Source organism: Palaemon carinicauda, chromosome 14 (assembly GCF_036898095.1).
Source record: "Palaemon carinicauda isolate YSFRI2023 chromosome 14, ASM3689809v2, whole genome shotgun sequence".
In the NCBI taxonomy this organism is placed as follows: Eukaryota; Metazoa; Arthropoda; class Malacostraca; order Decapoda; family Palaemonidae; genus Palaemon; species Palaemon carinicauda.
Window position 1 is genome coordinate 135,774,142 of NC_090738.1, and position 21,162 is coordinate 135,795,303.

At 36.2% G+C, this 21,162-nt stretch overlaps 1 protein-coding gene across 1 annotated transcript; it reads right to left on the reverse strand.

Moving 5' to 3' along the window:
- Positions 1-12,256: 12,256 nt before the first annotated feature.
- LOC137653049 (RNA-binding protein 12B-like) lies at positions 12,257-20,352 on the reverse strand. Its single transcript, XM_068386443.1, has 2 exons — positions 20,233-20,352; positions 12,257-12,838 (listed from the first exon to the last, which is right to left on the reverse strand). The coding sequence occupies exons 1-2, from the start codon at positions 20,350-20,352 to the stop codon at positions 12,257-12,259; spliced, it is 702 nt and encodes a 233-aa protein (XP_068242544.1).
- Positions 20,353-21,162: the final 810 nt, after the last annotated feature.

Sequence of the window (21,162 nt, forward strand, 5' to 3'; positions counted from 1 at the left end):
TCTTTTAACATGGACCATAGATTTTAGGGCCATATTGTAAGACTTACCTATTAAGACAGTAGATATAATAAATCCCACTAAGTCTAGAGAACTAATAAATCCCACTAAGTCTAGAGAACTGATTAATCTCACTGGTCTAGACTATTGATTAATCCCACTAATCTAGAGAACTGATTAATCCCACTGGTTTAGAGAATTGATTAATCTCACTGGTCTAGACAATTGATTAATCCTACTGGTCTAGAGAATTAATTAATCCCACTGCCCTAGAGAATTGATTAACCCCACTGGTCTAGAGAACTGATTACTGTAATCCCACTGGTCTAGACTATTGATTAATCCCACTGGTCTATAGAACTTATTAATCCCACTGGTCTATACAATTGATTAATCCTACTGGTCTAGAAAATTAATCCCACTGGTCTAGACAATTGATGATAACTGAACACACACACTAGATAAGAATTAATCCCACTAAATCTAGAGAATTTACGAGGACTGAGCAGATCATAAACCAACTAGAGTCTACTAGTAGCTTGATGAGAATTGAACAGGACTTGAAGTTGAAATTCAGAACTCCTTGTACAATAAAATAGAAATACAATTTGGTATTACAAAATTTTCCCATCATTCGAATTTACAAATTTAAGTTTCTAACTTAATAAAAAGCTTAAGTTTTTAACTTAAAAAAAGCTCAAGTTTTTACCTTAATAAAAAGCTTATTAAGTTTGATGGGATTTGTGTGAAGCACATTAACATGAACATTAACATTAACAAATATATACCTTAACCTAAAAAATTCCATATTTCAAGACACTCTGGCTTTGGGAATTAGAATTTACTAGCCCTATAAACTAGAAATACTAAAAGTTAATTTCTTAAGCTATTAACATTTAGTAAGTTAAAAGAAACATGTTTCCTTTTTCAAAATATAACTCCAATCAAATATTTTATTCCTAAGATGGAATAAAACTTTTGTGAGAGATTTTTCTTCTTGAATTATAACTGGCATCTAGAGATTACCTATATTTGAAGTGGATACTCAAGATAGTTACTTTTTAGAATAATAATACACGTAACTAGATAACAACTACCCAAATTGCTAGCAATCTTTAAGCAACGAGTTTCCTTTTTCCTTCCTTCTCAACGTTATCCCTACATTAAGGAGTCGGGTGCCTGATGCGTCCTCTCTAATACCTTCTATCTAAGGTATCCTTTACCACTAAACCTCTTCTATACAGATCATCCTTTTTAAAACTATGTAAAACAATGAGCTCTAGTGAAAAATACTAATCTTTTAAGATGATTAAAAAAACAACACTATTGATGTTAAATTTACCATGTAAAACAAAGCTCTTTTGAAAAATACTAAGCTTTTAAGATGATCCAAAAAACAAAACTATTGATGTTAAATTTACCATGTAAAAAAAAAAAAAAAAAAAAAAAAAAGAGCTTTTGAAAAATTCTAAGCTTTTAAGATAATCCTAAAAAAAACTATTGATGTTAAATTTACCATGTAAAACAAAGAGCTCTTTTGAAAAATACTAAGCTTTTAAGATGATCCAAAAAACAAAGCTATTGATGGTAAATTTACCATGTAAAACAAAGAGCTCTTTTGAAAAATACTAAGCTTTTAAGATGATCCAAAAACAAAACAACTGATGTTAAATTTACCAAATGAAGCTGACAAAATTGATGCTACTTATCAGTTTTATAGATACCCGAGGTATCATCGTTTACTATCTATATATCTCAAACTTGTACTCATTTTGTCTTTATTAATCTATAATACCTGAAACTATCATCATAGATGATAAAAATTTCTATGTTCAGCAACTCAATATTGAGTTAATGTATCTACTCATGTATCTTATAGCACTTTTAAGAAGGTAATGGTTAACTCAAATTTTGACGTCACTACCTAACTTCCCTTTGAGAAAAACTATGGATTTGAATTTACAATCATCATAGATGTAAAAATGTTCTATGTTCAGCAATTCTAAATTGAGTTAACGTATTTATTCATGTCTATCTGATAGTACTTTTGAGAAAACAATAGTTAATTCAAATTTTGACGTAACTACCAAACTTCCCTTAGAGAAAAAATATAGATTTGAATTTACATAGCAATTCAACACAAACTATATTTTTGGGGGTAAGATCTTCAGTTTGAGTTTTCAATAACTCAAAAATGATTAATAACATGAGCTTTCTCTAAATATATGCTATTGAGTTCATGAACTAAGCAATTATATCTATGGCTGCTTAACGATTCATACCCCATATATCTAGAATACCATTATTAATACCAGATTCCCTTAAAACCAATTCTTAATTTGGGACATTTACACTCCAGCAGTGACTTGAAATATGGTGAGATGCCATGATAATGTTTTTGATAAAATTCTAAAAATTTAAAAGTAAAATCTTAACAAAACATATTTAAAGTTTAACAAGATGCATTAATTTTATGGCAACTTTCATGGGAAACTTGAAATATATCTACGAGACTATTGAATGTTTGAACATTATGGCAACTAATTCATTTGTCAATAGAATATCTAAATATTTCCTGTTATGGACTATCTAAGATTTTCAGTCTAATGAGCTACAAATATTGAACACAATTTCTATGTAATCTAAGAACCTATGCTTGCGTGCTCTAACCGTAAAGCAAGACTTAGAATTCATCCTGAATATTGCCATAATTGAATACCCTAACTAAAAATTCCTAATTCAATTATAATCTATGAAACTGTAAAACTACTGGCAGTCAGTTTTGCCAAAATTGACCCAGGCAGTTTATCTTTTGCTTAGCTGGTTTCTACGTCACAAAATTATCCCTAACTATCGCAAATTAATGTTTGTGAAACATTAATCTCATTACTTGTAACTATATAGCACAAATTGCAATTATACAAGTGAACTTTTACATACTGTAAAAGGTCTAACTAATTTGGTCAAAATTGTTGCACTCACAAAATATAGCTATTCAATTTTGGCAGATTAAAACTATCACTAAGCTACGTTATTAACTTGCTATCTACTCTATTCCACACAACATTTTTGGGTGAATTTGCAACTATATTGCGCAAATTGCAATTACGCACCTGAAGTTCAGGCAAACTACAGTGAAATATGCTAATTACATCACTGGACTAGCAAAATTTGTAGAAATAATTGTACCTTCAGAAGATAGCCATTGAAGTTTGGCATTAAACCTGGCAGTAAACTACGTACTGAACTTAGTATGGATATAATTTTGCCTACATAAAATAGCCATTGTAGTTTGACCTTAAAGCTGTCACTAAACTACGTACTGAACTTAGTATCTACCAGCCAATGTAGTTTGACCTTAAAGCTGTCACTAAGCTACGTACTGAACTTAGTAGCTACCAGCCATTGTAGTTTGACCTTAAAGCTGTCACGAAACTACGTACTGAACTTAGTAAATAGCCATTGTGGTTTGACATTAAAACTGTCACTAAACTACGTACTGAACTTAGTGAATAGCCATTGTAGTTTGACCTTAAAGCCGTCACTAAACTACGTACTGAACTTAGTGAATAGCCATTGTAGTTTGACCTTAAAGCTGTAACTAAACTATCTACTGAACTTAGTAAATAGCCATTGTAGTTTGACCTTAAAGCTGTAACTAAACTACGTACTGAACTTAGTAGCTACCAGCCACTGTAGTTTGACCTTAAAGCTGTAACTAAACTACGTACTGAACTTAGTAGCTACCAGCCACTGTAGTTTGACCTTAAAGCTGTAACTAAGCTACGTACTGAACTTAGTAGCTACCAGCCACTGTAGTTTGACCTTAAAGCTGTAACTAAACTACGTACTGAACTTAGTAGCTACCAGCCACTGTAGTTTGACCTTAAAGCTGTAACTAAGCTACGTACTGAACTTAGTAGCTACCAGCCACTGTAGTTTGACCTTAAAGCTGTAACTAAACTACGTACTGAACTTAGTAGCTACCAGCCACTGTAGTTTGACCTTAAAGCTGTAACTAAGCTACGTACTGAACTTAGTAGCTACCAGCCACTGTAGTTTGACCTTAAAGCTGTAACTAAACTACGTACTGAACTTAGTAGCTACCAGCCACTGTAGTTTGACCTTAAAGCTGTAACTAAGCTACGTACTGAACTTAGTAGCTACCAGCCACTGTAGTTTGACCTTAAAGCTGTAACTAAGCTACGTACTGAACTTGGTAAATAGTTATTGCAGTTTGACCTTAAAGCTGTCACTAAACTACGTACTGAACTTAGTAGCTACCTGATCCCACAAAACAATTTGAGTTGTATCTTGCAATAAATTTTCCTGATATCTGACAAACTAGTTTCAGATAAATTTACCCTGATACTCAACACTAATACCTAACCTTATGGCAATTATATATAGAAGCACACTGAACTACCTAGTATCTAAAATCCTTTGAAAATGAGATTTTAGAATTTAATTCATTTTAAATACGACCAGAATTTCCCATAGGGATTATAGCATATTTTAAAAATCACGAACTAAAAGAGCCTAGGTTATTTATGCTTCGAAGCAAAATGGCTAGTTTTAAAAAATATGCTTATGATGATTCTTCTATTACTGCAGAAACTTCAGATCTTCTAAGGATCTTGAGTTTGGGATATTGAGGTACAATCTTGATGTTTTCTTGATCACCATTCTTTGCACTCGAGGTTTTCCCTACAAGGGGATTATCTGAGAAGACGTAAAACAAGTTAATTATATAATTTCCATTTAAAATCTATCGAATGATAATATATTAGAATTATTGAAGATTATGAGCTATAAACAGGTCTCAAACATAAATAGTATCTAGGGTCCTTTTACAAAGAGGGACAGGGATGGGGCAAGATTTTTTATCAGTATTGGAAATTCTGTACTATAGTGATTTTTGAAGTTTATCAAGATACGTTTGTTTATAATTACAGCAAGCTTAACAATGAAATAATGTATATTGTATTATCATCTAATAGGTACATTAGTAACAATGGTGATCATCATCATCATCATCATCATCATCATCACCATTATTATTATTATTATTATTATTATTATTATTATTATTATTATTATTATTATTATTATTATTATTATTATTATTATTATTATTATCATTTGGATCTGGCTATAACATGTATCAGATAATTCTAAAATGTACCCACAATCTGGTAAAATATTATGAATGCAAAACATTTTTCTTAACCCTTCCTTGATTTGACTTGAATTGGCCAAGTACTCTCAAAATCAAGTCTAATTTTCAAATAAAGAATGGCTTCCTGCTCTTAACTAATTTTCTCACTACACTTGACAAATATCAAAACTTTTTATATTATTCATCAGAACTGATCAACAATTAATTGCTGAAATGCTAGACTGTAAGGCGAGTCTTACAGAGGCTGAAGATTTTACATTTTCAAGTTTTTTTTAATTTTATAAATGATCTTAGAATATTAAGAGATACTTCCTAAATTAATTTCATTCCTGTTAAAAAAAATTAAATATTTTACATTAACAAGGTTTATCCTTTATGAAATTCCTAACAATATACTTTCAATTGTAATCTTATAAAAGAAATTAATATTAACAAATTTATTGACAATGACATTTATACAAACTTTAAATTTTGCCTTTTAAATATTTTTATTTCTTCTATGTACTGCAAATAATTTTCAATTCAGTTACATTAAATTTCTGCAAAATCAACTCTCAATCAGATATGATTCAATCCAAGTATAATTGTCACAATTAAATTGAAAAGTTCCCCCAATGAAGCACACACATTCTATGCTTTATAAACACATACCTCAATGTAATTCTGCAGACGGATTATTTCCTTCAAAACTTCTAGATCCTCCTTTTCAAGACCTTCCAAGTCTCGTATATATTTTACAAATGTTCTTATTAACGTTTCAGATCTTCAAGATTTCTTCCTAAAAACTGCAGTTTATTTTCTGAAATAAAGATAAATGGGTTAATGACTTTTAAAATCCTTCAGCTTAAGATGTTCTAAACTAAGGACAATGGGTTATATCTTTCCTTAATCTTTATCTACAGATGGTAGAATATATCAGCACCAACTCAAGTTCTCTAAATCAGGGGTTCCAATCCTTTTTGGTTTTGTATTCATTGGGTATTTATGTAGATTCCTGTTTACCCTTAAAATTAAAGATGAAAAGATAAGCAATGCAATTGACATTGTGATATATCTTTATCATTCAATCTCGCTGCAGATTACTGGCTATTCACTCAGGTCCAATGTAACTCCAGAAGATTAAAAATGTACCACTTTGGGTACATGTACCCCAAGTTTGGAACCCGTGAAGAGTAAAGATGTACCACTGTGGGCACATGTAACCCAGGTTTGGAACCCCTTTAGAGTAAAAATGTACCACTGTGGGTACATGTACCCCAGGTTTGGAACCCCTTTAGAGTAAAAATGTACCACTGTGGGTACATGTACCCCAGGTTTGGAACCCCTTTAGAGTAAAAATGTACCACTGTGGGTACATGTACCCCAGGTTTGGAACCCCTTAAGAGTAAAAATGTACCACTTTGGGTACACGTACCCTAGGTTTGGAACCTCTAAAGTGTAAAAATGTACCACGTTGGGTACTTGTACCCCAAGTTTGGAACCCCTAAACAGTAAAAATGTACCACTGTAGATACATGTACCCCAGGTCTGGAACCCCTAAAGAGTAAAAATGTAACACTGGATACACGTACCCTAGGTTTGAAAACCGCAAAGAGTAAAAATGTACCACTGAGTACGTGTACCACATGTTTGGAAGCCCTGAAGAGTAAAAATATACCACTGTGGGTACATGTACCCCAGGTTTGGAGCCTCGAGGGGTAAAATGTACCACCGTGGGTACATGTCCCCCGGTTTGGAAACCCCTAAAGAGTAAAATTATACCACTATGGGTACAGATAGGCTAACCCAGGTTTGAAGCCCCTGAAGAGTAAAAATGTACCACTGTTGGTACATGTACCCCAGGTTTGGAACCCCTGCTCTATATGATTTACACTTGTTTAATCCTAATTTTTAACCTCAAAATCTAATTTGTTTTCCGTAATTAAACATCATAACTGAAGAGACACTAATTTCAACAGTCATACAACAGTGACGATTTAACAGTAAATGAACAATACGCAATATGAAACGTTAAATACTCTGAACGAACAAGGTAAAACGACAGTGGAGGTCCTGTAGAGTGGGGTTCCCCTGCTGCATGGGACCGGAAAAGCAGCCATCAAAGTAAAGTAAGTAAAAGTAACTACTCTGATTGCACAGTGGTTATTCAATCAAGGCCAGTGGCTGAAACAGAACTAGAGATATCTAACAAACAATGCATCTCAGACCTCAAACATACCAAGCAATCTAGTTTTCACAATTAGCCTTTAGTCACTATTTGGGCGATTTTCTAAACTTTTTAATCCATACGGATAGTGGGTTCTTCTGCTTCTGACAAATTTTATTCAATTATTTTTACATTATGAAATTAGTCTAAACAATATCCTCTACATTTTGAAGATTGATACATTTTTAACTTCTTGATGAAAAGCTTGAGAAAACAGATAATGTTGAGGTGGATTATGAGAATATAACGTCTTGAAAGACTGGTAAATGAGGAAATCAGAAGAACGGCAGGCATAGTAAGGAAATAAGAATGGCAGGCATAGTAAAGATTACAGAGGTGATAAGAGGGTCACAAGTGAGATGGGACTGCTTGGCAGGAACCTTTTAGGGAGGATCTAGAGGGAGACAGATTTAGATGCATAGGGTGAAGGATGATATGGAGAGAAGAGGTTTGGTGGAAGAGCATGCCTTTGAGAGAAGGCATTGGAGAGGGTGCATCAGGCAACCGACCCCTTAATGTAAGGATAATGGTGGGAAAGAAATAAAAATATACATTTTTAACTTCGTAGCATTGAAAGACAAATAACCTGATTAATTTCATAAGACATATCGAGTAAGAATTTGATAAAAGATGAAAATAATGACTTTAAAAAGTTAGTATAAATACTAATATCAGGGGTACTCTTCCTTTCCCCATATTCCCCACTTCCCTATTATTATTATTATTATTATTATTAATTATTATTATTATTATTATTATTATTATTATTATCTCAAAATGTTCGTCCTAAAGACTTTTACCTATAACTATTTCAGACTAATTACTAACGAATATCTTTAAAGCCTTATAACTTCTTATTTTTCATTATAAATTCTTAGTTGGGTTTGTATAAAACAGGAATTGATTGCTGTGCTAGACTGCACTATATTAATCAGACAAGTCTCCAATTTGCCCAAGTTCTGTAAATCAACCTAAGTTTAATCAGTATTTTACCTCTAGAAGTTGAAGATCCAGATGACAGAGAGGCTATATGGGACTTTTCGATGACTTTCCTGTATGAAGAAGAATAGTCCTTAACATGTATCCTCGATCCATGTATTGCTTCGATATCGAAGGCTGATTAGCCTGAAAAAAGGAAGAAATTGACAATAGATCTTAAAACCTTTAAAAAAATAACCTGTCTAGAATTGGCTATGAGCAGTTATCACTACTATTAAAATTCTGATTTGTTTCATATTACCTGGATTTACTTTGATTGCCAAAATCTAACGTTTTGCATCATATTCAAGGTGAAGGGAAGGATAGTGAGCCCTAATTCTAAGAAAAAAAAATATTCTCATAGTTAACTTAAAACCTATGTTTACTGAATACTATAACACTCACCTATGGAAGAAAGAGATTTCTATTCACGAAGCTTGGTTCCTTCCGTTTCTGGTACAGTACTGATCTTTCTATGGACACCTGCTCTGCTGACAACCTTATCAGCCTTTTAATTGTTCCTGGTACTGCTCTTTCTGTGGGCACCTGCTCTGCTGGCATCAACCATATCAGCCTTTTGATTGTTCCTGGTACTGCTCTTTCTGTGGGCACCTGCTCTGCTGACATCAACCCTATCAGTCTTTTGATTGTTCCTAGTACGCTCTTTCTGTGGGCACCTGCTCTGCTGGCATCAACCATATCAGCCTTTTGATTGTTCCTGGTACTATTTTCTGTGGGCACCTGCTCTGCTGGCATCAACCATATCAGCCTTTTGATTGTTCCTGGTACTATTTTCTGTGGGCACCTGCTCTGCTGGCATCAACCATATCAGCCTTTTGATTGTTCCTGGTACTACTTCTGTGGGCACCTGCTCTGCTGGCATCAACCATATCAGCCTTTAGATTGTTCCTGGTACTACTAATTCTGTGGGCACCTGCTCTTCTGGCATCAACCATATCAGCCTTTTGATTATTCCTGGTACTGCTCTTTCTGTGGGAACCTGCTCTGCTTGCCTCAACCATATCAGCCTTTTGATTATTCCTGGTTTATAGTGTTTCTGTCTTTGCCAGTCTTTCCATTTGGGAATTTTGCTGAGTGGGTGCAAAGCATTTATATCTTTTTTCAAGTCTTTCCCTTTTCTTTCAAACTATCATCTATTCTCTATCACTTAGTTTTTCACGCTCTTCTCTTCGTCCATCGTTTCTGCTATGGTTATAGTAAACTTGTTCCAGACTTTCTTGTATCCAAGATGTTCTTTTTATCTCTCTACAGAGAACTGACAGTTCCATTTTCAGAATTGATGCTTTTGTCTTCTTTCCCATTTGATGAGCCTTAGTTGTTTCTCTGGTGTCCTTCTCTAATCTTGTCTCGAGTTATTTTTTCATTAATCACTCCTATTCTATTTGACCCTGTTGCTAGCTGCTTATTCAAGAGAACATGTTTGGGGCACTATGACCTCAATGATAGGCCCAAAGCTATTTAACTTATAATTTATCTTTCACTACTTTCTGCTGTCCAGCATAGTCAAGTTGTTAAATTTAGCAACCTGTTGTGGTGGTCTTTTAAATCCGTTTCAGTTTCACTATCTAAAGGCCAGTTTTCTGCTTGGATTCTTTTCCTTCAACGTGGATCTCATTTCTTCTATGCCTCATCGTCCAAATTAGCTCTTTATTCCATCATCTTATTCATTATCAAATAAATTAAACTAGCTCGAGCTCACTTTTATTCTCGACTAGCCAGATTCTTATCTCTAAAGCGGGGTTTACACGGGCGAACAGCTCGTCGAGCCTGGTTCGACAACCCTGTGTTTGAATTGATGTTTGAGCGTGTAAACGGGCTACTGTATTTGGTTGTCGAGCAAGTCAGGCTCATCTTGACTTTTGTGGGCGGAGCTACATTGTTTGACGAACGGTGTGAACGTGTGAACGGGTGTCGAACATCGAACCTCAGTTGCTATTCAAACCTGCTAGAGGAAACATCATCAAAGAAATGAATAATGGCTGCCATTAATGAAAACAAGAATGAGAAGAAAGTCGTACTTGATTTCATACATGCATATCGAGCTCATCCAGCTTTATGGAAAGTTAAATCAAAAGACACTTCCAATAAAGTAGCCAGAAACAAAGAAATAGCGGACACTCAGTCTTTCATGTGGATTTATGGCCTTCCTCATAGTTGTATTTTCATAAGTAATGAAAGGGCTGACACGATTCAGTAGATCAATGTACGTGTCTTCATCCATACGCAAATAATTGCGCCAGTCATCTGGCTCTAATTTAAGAGCAACAAGCAAGTTGGTATATGAAAATTTCTCTTTTTTGATCTTTTTTTTTTTTCCTTCTTAGTGTCACTGCTAAAGCAATGGTTATCAAATCGTCTTGGTCGAGAGACATGTTGACGTTGTTTTAGCACACGGCACACTGAGGTTCGATGTACTGTCTGAAAGCTCTTCGAGCTGTTCTACAAGTAGGTTCGACAACCGGGCTCGGCGAGCTGTTCGGCCGTGTAAACCCGCCTTAACAGCTGACCCTGCAGTCGGCCTTTTCTGTACTCAGTTGGCACCTTTATAACCCTGCAACTGGTCCTCATCTGGCCCTGTAATTATTCCTCCTTTGGCCTTGAAATTAGTCTCATCTGGCCTTGAAATTGGTCTCATCTGGCCCTGTAATTATTCCTCCTTTGGCCTTGAAATTGGTCCTCATCTGGCCCTGCACGTGATCCTCATCCGAGTCTGCAATTGGTCCTCATCTAGCTTTGTAACTGGTCCTCATCTGGCCTTGCAATTAGTCGTCATCTGGCCTTGTAACTAGTCCTCATCTGACCCTGCAATTGGTCCTCATCTGGCCTTGTGATTATTACCTATCTGGCCCTGAACATGTTATTCATCTGAGTCTGCAAATGGTCCTTATATGGCCCTAAAAATGGACCTAATCTGACCTTGCAACTGGTCCTCATTTGGCCCTCCAACTGGTCCTCATTTGGCCCTGCAACTGGTTCTCATTTGGCCCTGCAACTGGTCCTCATTTGGTCCTGCAACTGGTCCTCATCCGATTCTAATATTTTCTCTCCAACTAGTCCTCCTTTGACCCATACATTGGGCCTTACATGAATAACATTGGCCATCATCTATCCTTACTGTTACCTCTTATCTGGTATTACAGTTAGCTTCCTCTGGGTCTACAGAATCGACCCTCTTATGACTAATCAAGCAGGTATAGTTTGCTTCTCAGTTTCAACTGGAATTCTTTTAATGGGCGTTTTCTTGTTTTAGAAAAACTTACTAAATCTCGGCCAGGTGCAACGAAGTCTGTTTTCAAATATCCATTTTACGTCTTGCTTCCATCGAAGCAGATTCTTCAATGCTCAAAATTCGCTAAAATGCTTTAAACATTGACATTCTCTTATGTCATAAGAGCTTCATAAATATCTAACTTATCTATATACCTCTTCAAACATGATTTTCTTAGCTAAGATATATAACTACAAAGAGCTCACAGCTTCAACAAGTTTACATAAATTAGCTCATCACTGATTTCATGATCAGAAAACCCCATGATATCAACATATGTCTAAATGACCAGCTGTATCCATTCCGTTTTTCTTATTGATTTGAACTTAATGTCTTATTTCTTGTCTTATGAGCTGTGGTCTGTACATTTTGACCACAAGTTGCCTTGCATGATTGTGTACGTATAAATTACAACATTTATTCGAGTGTAACTTCTCTTGGGTTGATACTTGTTTCTTCATTCAGACTTGTCCTCAGTCTTTGAATCTAATAAAAGGATTTACCAGTTGTATTAGCTTGATTTTAAGGCCTTCCGAATGTTCTAATCGGCAGGTGTCTGGATGCTCTCGTTGGCAGCAGGTGCTTGGATGGTCTCATTGACAGGTGTCTAAATGCTCTCATTGACAGGTGCCTGAATACTCTCATTAGTAGGTGTGAATGTTTCATTGGAAGGTATCTGAATGATCTCTTTGCCAGGTACCTGAATACTCTCTTTACCAGGTACCTGAATGCTCTTATTGGCAAGTGTCTGAATGTTCTCTTTGGCAGGTGCTTGAATGCTCTCAGTGGCAGGTGCTTGAATGCTCTTATTGGCAGGTGTCTGAATGCTCTTATTGGCAGGTGTCTGAATGCTCTCATTGGTAGGTGTCCGAATGCTCTCATTGGTAGGTGTCTGAATGCTCTCATTGGTAGGTGTACGAATGCTTTCAGTGGCAGGTGTCTGAATGCTCTCAGTGGCAGGTGTCTGAATGCTTTCAGTGGCAGGTGCTTGAAAGCTCTCAGTGGCAGGTGCTTGAAAGCTCTCAGTGGCAGGTGCTTGAAAGCTCTCAGTGGCAGGTGCACGAACGTTCCCATTCCCAGGTGCACGAACGTTCTCATTCCCAGGTGCATGAACGTTTTTATTCCCAGGTGCACGAACGTTCTCGTTCCCAGGTGCACGAATGTTCTTGCTAGTTGTTGTACTATAAACCTGTAAAAGAGGATATCTATATAGAAAGCAAATATCATCACATGGAAGAGTCCAGCACAAAACATCCCTAAATACAATAGTGGGGAAGATAAGTACATATATATGGTTATGGTGGCTTGGGTGGTAGCGTCCTTGCCTGGTGATTGCCAGATTGGAGTTCGAGTCCCGCTCAAACTCGTTAGTTCCTTTGGTCATTGCAACTACATCCTTGCGAGTAAGGATGGGGGACTTTGGAGCCTATGGGTCTACTTGCTTTGTCATCAGCAGCCATTGCCTTGCCCACTTTGGTCCTAGCTTGGGTGGAAGGGAGCCTTGGGCACTGATCATATGTAATATGGTTAGTCTCTAGGGCATTGTCCTTCTTGATAGGACAATGTCACTGTCCCTTAACTGCCATTCATGATTGGCCTTTAAACCTTTAAATCAGTGGCCAAACCTTCTCTGCAAGCTAAGACCAGGGAGGGTCAGGCAATGGCTGCTGTGACTCAGCAGATGGACCAATAGGCTTCTCCAAACACTCCCAATCCTTAGCTCACAAGATGGTTGCAAATTGCCAGAAATTATCGAGCTAATATGGAGCTCGACCTCCCAAATCTCAGACTCCAAAAGGGGCGTTTTCAGCAGACTGTTCACTGAGATTTTGTATATCAGTTATCGTGTGACTGTGTATGTTAAGCTTCGTGTTAGAGAGAGAGAGAGAGAGAGAGAGAGAGAGGGGGGTATTGTGTAACCACCTTGAACATGTTTTAGAGAGAGAGAGAGAGAGAGAGAGAGAGAGAGAGAGAGAGATTGTGTAACTGCATCTTGAGCTTCATGTTTTGAGAGAGAGAGAGAGAGAGAGAGAGAGAGAGAGAGAGGGAGGGGTATTGTGTAACTGCATCTTGAGCTTCGTATTTTGAGAGAGAGAGAGAGAGAGAGAGAGAGAGAGAGAGAGGGGTATTGTGTAACTGCATCTTGAGCTTCGTATTTTGAGAGAGAGAGAGAGAGAGAGAGAGAGAGAGAGAGAGAGATTACAGGTATTGTGTAACTGCATCTTGAGCTTCATGTTTTGAGAGAGAGAGAGAGAGAGAGAGAGAGAGAGAGAGAGAGATTACAGGTATTGTGTAACTGCATCTTGAGCTTCATGTTTTGAGAGAGAGAGAGAGAGAGAGAGAGAGAGAGAGAGAGAGAGAATTCAAGATTTATATCAATATTAAATATTTTTGATATTACAAATTACCATTTTGTACAAGACATCCCTAAAAACCAAATGTTAAAATGAAAATGGTCCTAATTGTAAACTCTTCAAGACAACTAGAAAGGATAAAAACAACAATAACAACAATAAGAAAATTAAGTCTAAGAATTGGGACCTATACAACCAATTACCTATTAACTGGAATTAATATATTCATCGATGTTTGACTTACCTTTGCACCCGTGGTGGGTTATGTAAACAAAAGAATCTTGATTTGTTCCGAAGACCTCCTCTACTGCAATGGATACCGAAACACGTCCACAGATCTGAAATAGTTTAATAGGAATTATCACCAGAAAATGGGAAATGAGTTTTTCAATTGTTAAATACGCAATTACTTTAGTTTATCTTAAAAAAAATCAATAACTATGTCAGTATTAAATTTGATAGGTAGAAAGCAGTTTAGTATTAACTAGAGTGGCACTCAGTAGAGCGCAGACCTCTGCCACGCCAGCTTATTTCTCAACCTTTTGCTCGACCTTGACCTTGACCTTTGATATTTACAGGCCCCAATAGGGAAAGTAGCCCAGTGAGGAAAGGAGATAAGTAAATGAATAAACTATATATGAGAAGTCTTAACTAGAGGGGCACTCAGTAGAACGCAGACCTCTGCCACGCCAGCTTATTTCTCAACCTTTTTCTCGACCTTGACCTTTGATCTTTACAGGCTCCAACAGGGAAAGTAGCCCAGTGAGGAAAGGAGATAAGGAAATGAATCAACTATATATGAGAAGTAACGTAAATGATAAACCTATATAACATCTGCAGACTTACAAAAGGGGTTTTACTTAGTCAGCCAAAGTAGTATTAACTAGAAGGGTATTCAGTAGAGCGCAGACCTCCGCCGAGGCAGGTTATTTCTCGACCTTTTGCTGGACCTTGACATTAACCTTTGACCTTTACATGTATTAATTGGTGTGGATTTTCACACACAAATATGAAGCAAGTTTGGAGTATCTCTGACAACGACGTTCAAACTTAAGGCTGATTACGTGAATTGGAAATTTTTCTTGACCGTAACCTTGACCTTTGACATTGACCTTCCAAAATTTAACCATTTCCAGCTTTTCATATAACAGTTAATCCCTGCAATTTTCATTACTTTGATTAAAATAGGGACAGGAAGTTGACTGTGACCTTGACTTTCCAAAATTCAATAATTCCCAGCTTTTTACATAAGTTAATCCCTGCAAGTTTCATTACTCAACGATTGAAATTGTGGCCAAGAAGCTGTTCACAAACATACAAACGGGGTAAAACATAACCTCCTTCCAACTTTGTTGGCGGAGGTAACTGTTCAAGATTCACGACCTTCCAAAATTTAATCATTTCCAGCTTTTCACATAACAGTTAATCCCTGCAAGTTTCATTGCTCTACGATTAAAACTGTGAAGAGGTAGCTGTTCACAAACAAACACGCACGCACACACACACACGCACAGACACAAACAAAGACAAATAAACATGCACAGACAAACAGACAAATACACACGCACAGACACAAACAAAGACAAATACACACGCACAGACACAAACAAAGACACAAATACACACGCACAGACACAAACAAAGACAAATACACACGCACAGACACAAACAAAGACAAATACACACGCACAGACACAAACAAACAAACACACGCACAGACACAAACAAACAGAAAAACAAACACACAAACAAACAGGGGGTAAAACATAACTCTGTTCAAAATTCATAAACTTACCTCAGCATCAATTTCACATAGAAGTATGACGACTCCGATAATTTGAAATGGGCCGTAACTATATTCAGGTATCAATGCGATCGGTTGGCTGTTGTGTGTACAGCAAGGTGTATAGATTCTATACACCTTGCTGTACAACTTCTTTTTAAAGTCATTTCGATACACAAAGTTGATTCGATGCAACCCAAATATGATAAATTTAGATTTTTAGATTTTTTTTGCTCATAAAAATTGTCGCATTTAAGCTACGTTATATTTATTTATGATAAGATGAGACTTTTATTCTTTAAAATAAAATGAAGTTTGCAATAAGCTATACTTGGTAATTTATATATTGAAATAAAATTTCTAGACTTGAAATTGAATATATTAATGATAACAAAAGATGGAGGGAATAAATTTTCCAGTTTTTGTTAAAAGAAATTTCGAGTTTTTGTCAAGACATTTTTTCGAGTTTTTGTTAATATACATTTTTCGAATTTTTGATAAGAGACATTATCGAGATTTTGTTAAAAGGCATTTTAAAATTTTGAGACATTTTTCGAGATGTTAAAAGAAAATTTTCGAGTTTGTTAGAATTATTTTTTTCGAGTTTTTGTTATGCATTTCAAGTTTTTGCTAAAAGACTTATTTCGAGTTTTTGCCAAGACATTATTCGAGTCAAATTTTACGAGTTATTCTGAGAAGACATTTTCGAGATTGTTGACATTTTCGAGATTTTGTTAATAGACATTTTTCGAGTTGTTAAAAGACATTTCGAGTTATTATTAAAAGACATTTTTCCAGATTTTCTTAAGAGACATTTCGAGTTATTATTAAAAGACATTTTTCGAGTTATTATTAAAAGACATTTTTCGAGTTATTATGAAAAGACATTTTTCGAGTTATTAAAAGACATTTTTCGAGTTATTAAAAGACATTTTTCGAGTTATTAAAAGACATTTTTCGAGTTTTTGTTAAAAGACATTTCGAGTTATTAAAAGACATTTTTTCGAGTTTTTGTTAAAAGACATTTCGAGTTAAAAGAAATTTTTCGAGTTATTGTTAAAAGACATTTGGAGTTATTATTAAAAGACATTTTTCGAGATTTGTTATAAGACATTTTCGAGATTTGTTATAAGACATTTTAGGAGTGTTTTCCAAAAGACTTTACTAACGGTTAAGTTTTTTATCTGAATTTAACCTTTTGAACGAGACAAAAAGAGGCGGTATTACTTTTTAAGACCAGGTAACATCAACAGTCGAACTATCGAGTTCTGTAACAACTTAGAAGACTTGACAGATTCTTTGAATAACTTAAAACTTATAATTTACTAGTTCACGTAACTTGGATTGTATTAAACCAACTTGATCTTAAGATGTATTGAAATGAACTTGAAAGGTTAACCATCGTTTAGGTCTGGAAGCCATACCGTGTCTGGAAAGAAAATTAATTCATATTAATTTAATTACTTGTTTGAGAAACAGCTGGGTTTCATTTAGCAAGAAGTTTTATTATACACTGTCCAGGTACATAAAAACACTTTGGATATTCAAATGAAGTACTTGTTAACGTAATAAAAAAAAAAGTTTCATTATATACACTGTCCAGATACATAAAAACACTTGAGATATTCAAATGGAGTATTTTTTAACGTAATAAAGTTATTATATATACTTTCCAGATACATAACACTTTGGATATTCAAATGAAGTACTTATTAACGAAATAAAAAAGTATTATATACATTGTCAAGATACATAAAAGCATTTGAGATATTCAAATGGATATAAAATCTAGTTTAAATTCTACAAATAACCTAAATTGGTTAACGATTTAACATTCAAATAAAATACTAATTAACAATGAAATCAAATCTAGTTTAAACTTTATAACCTAAATTGGTTAACGATTTAACATTCAAATGAATCAATCTCTCTCTCTCTCTCTCTCTCTCTCTCTCTCTCTCTCTCTCTCTCTCTCTCAGTAACCATTCTCCGTAATTGGCCATAAAACAATCTGACAGGGAAAAAAGGATTTCCACATGAAGGAAAAAACTAGAGGGGCACTCATTAGAGAGCAGACCTCCGCCGTTGCAGCTTATTTCTTGACCTTTAGCTTAACCTTAATCTTGACCTTTAACATGTATTAATTGCTCGACCTTCATCTTGACATTTGACCTTAACATGTATTAATTGCTCGATCTTGATCTTGACCTTTGACCTTAACATATATCAATTGGCGTGGATTTTCATACACTTTAATATGAACCAAGTTTGAAGTCTGTGACAACGATGTCTAAACGTATGGCTCATTACGTGAATTGGACATTTTGCTTCACCGTAACCTTAAGGTTTGACCTTGACCTTCCAAAACTTAATCTGTTACAGCTTTTTACATAACAGTTAATCCATGCAGGTTTCATTACTCTACGATTAAAATTGTGGCCAGGAAGATGTTCACAAACAAACAAACATACAATCCCACTTAAACGGGGGTTAAAACATAACCTCCTTCCAACTTCGAATAGGACACGATAGAAATTTCTTTAACCAGTGTGCTATACGATACCACCATGATGACGTCACTTGGAAAGGGTGTTTGGGGTTGTTAAAAGAGCAGAAAAAGTGTGGGGAAATAGGTATTAAGTGTAGTAAGAGAGAGAGAGAGAGAGAGAGAGAGAGAGAGAGAGAGAGAGAGAGAGAGAGAGAGAGGAGAGAGAGAGAGAGAGAGAGGACGCACCTACACCGCCCAGACCTCTTCTAACAACTCAAACTGTTTGGCTTTTGTCTTTAGTCCTGCTATATTTACGACACTAATTAACCAATTTTTTTACATAAATAATTTACCCGATAGATAAAAACCTCCCAAATCCTGTTTCTTAACATGTCAGAACTCATCGTCCAAAATATCTAAGAATTGCTACATATTGTGCAGCCTACAAATCGTGTTGACACGAAAATAGTTTCTCTTCAACGACCTTCCACTTGATGTCAAGAATAGTAAAAATGTGGCAGCTTTCAAGAAAAACTTGAAGACTTCTCTCTTTGGAAAGTGTTATGATAGTGATCTGAAAACTATTAAGCCTGAATACAAATGCTAGCGAATAACAGAAAAGATAGAGAAAAATATTAACTGGAAAGAAATTATTTTCACACAAAAAGGCCCGCCTCAACAGTGTCTCTGATGGAGGGCGAGAAATAAACCCCTAAAAAGTAAAAAAGTAAAAAGTAAACTATTGGAAGCTAGATATATGTCTACTGTAGGCTCCAGAGCCTTTTATATATGTGGGCACAAGACTATACAATCTTCCACGAGACATTCGTATGATTTAAGATATCAAGGCTTTCAAGAGGAAATTGAAGACTTTCTCATTCAGTGAATGCTTCGGTTGTGACGATTTAACAGTAAATGAGCAATACGCGATGTGAAATGTTGAATGCTCTTGAACAAACATGAAAACATGACTGGAAGTCCTGTACAGTAGAGATTAGGGTTTCCCCTGCTGTACAGGACCTGAAAAGCAGTCCTTAAAGTATGTAAAGTCTTGCAAATGTTGAAGATTAACGTCCTGATAGATTACGTCCTGATATGTCAAAAGAACAGTCACATGGCCATACATTCCTCGAAACGAGCCATCTGCCCTACGAATACAGGCTGGGATATTTCGTCTCATATACAGAATTAGTCGAGAAATATTAACTGAAACACCTGACTTATGAACGAATATTTGGTTGTGTAAAAATTTCATTGATTTGTAGAAATGTTTATTGCGGAAACTTTGTCAATGACGAATCAGGCCCAGTGTTTTAAATTGGTACCCTTTATTGAAAACATATGAGACTTGCTACGCTATACTTTATACAGTAATATATACCTAACTATATCTAATTATATTCTATATAACAAGCTCCCACAACACTCTCGAAAGACTGGAGATATTAAGGCTTTAAAAAAGTTGAAGAAACTTGTTTTCTGAGTTCTTCAATAATGTGGATTTGAGAATTGAGGAATTAAAACTTTGGGTTTATCAGGAAATATATTTTCCCACAACCACTAGGAACTATCAAAATCTATATACTATATATTCTGGGTTTATTTCTTCAGAAAATAACCTAAATTGCTTCATATAACTGACATCTCCCAGTAACACCTTCCAATGACCCAAGGTACCCTCTTCCTCCAATGACCCACAGTACCCCCTTCCTCCAATGACCAGCAGCAGTCCCATCCTCCAATGATCCACAGTACGCTCTTCCTCCAGTGACCCACAGTACCCCCTTCCTACAATGACCCATTGCAGTCCCTTCCTCCAGTGACCCACAGTACTCCCTTCCTCCAATGACCAACAGCAGTTCCTACCTCCAATGACCCACAGCAATCCATTTCTCCAATGACCAACAGTATCCCCTTCCTCCAATGACCCAATGTACCCTCTTCCTCCAGTGACCTACAGTACTCCCTTCCTCCAATGACCCACAGCAGTCCCTTCCTCCAATGACCCACAGCAGTCCCTTCCTCCAATGACCAGCAGTGCCGCCCCCTCCTCCAATGATCCACAGTGTCTCCCTCATTTTCCAACAACCCAGAGTACCCCCTTCCTCCAATGACCTAAAGTACCCCTTCTTCCAATGACCCATGACAACCCCTTCCTGCAATGACCCACAGCCCCCAACTTTCCTACAATGACCACCAGTCACCCCCACTTTCCTACAATGACCACCAGTCACCCCCACTTTCCTACAATGACTACCAGTCCCCCCCCACTTCCTACAATGACCAACAGTTCCTCCACTTTTCTGTAATGACCACCAGTCCCCCCCCTTTCCTACAATGACTACCATACCCCCCCTTCCTACAATGACCAACAATCCCCCCACTTTCCTACAATGACCAACAGTCTCCCAACTTTCCCACAATGACCATCCGTCTCCCAACTTTAATACAATGGCCACATGTTTCCAAACTTTAATACAATGACCACGTGTTTCCAAGCTTTAATGCAATGACCATCCGTCTCCCAACTTTAATACAATGACCACGTGTTTCCAAGCTTTAATACAATGACCACGTGTTTCCAAGCTTTAATACAATGACCACGTGTTTCCAAGCTTTAATACAATGACCACGTGTTTCCAAGCTTTAATACAATGACCACGTGTTTCCAAGCTTTAATACAATGACCACGTGTTTCCAAGCTTTAATACAATGACCACGTGTTTCCAAGCTTTAATACAATGACCATCCGTCTCCTAACTTTAATACAATGACCACGTGTTTCCAAACTTTAATACAATGACCACGTGTTTCCAAGCTTTAATACAATGACCATCCGTCTCCTAACTTTAATACAATGACCACGTGTTTCCAAACTTTAATACAAT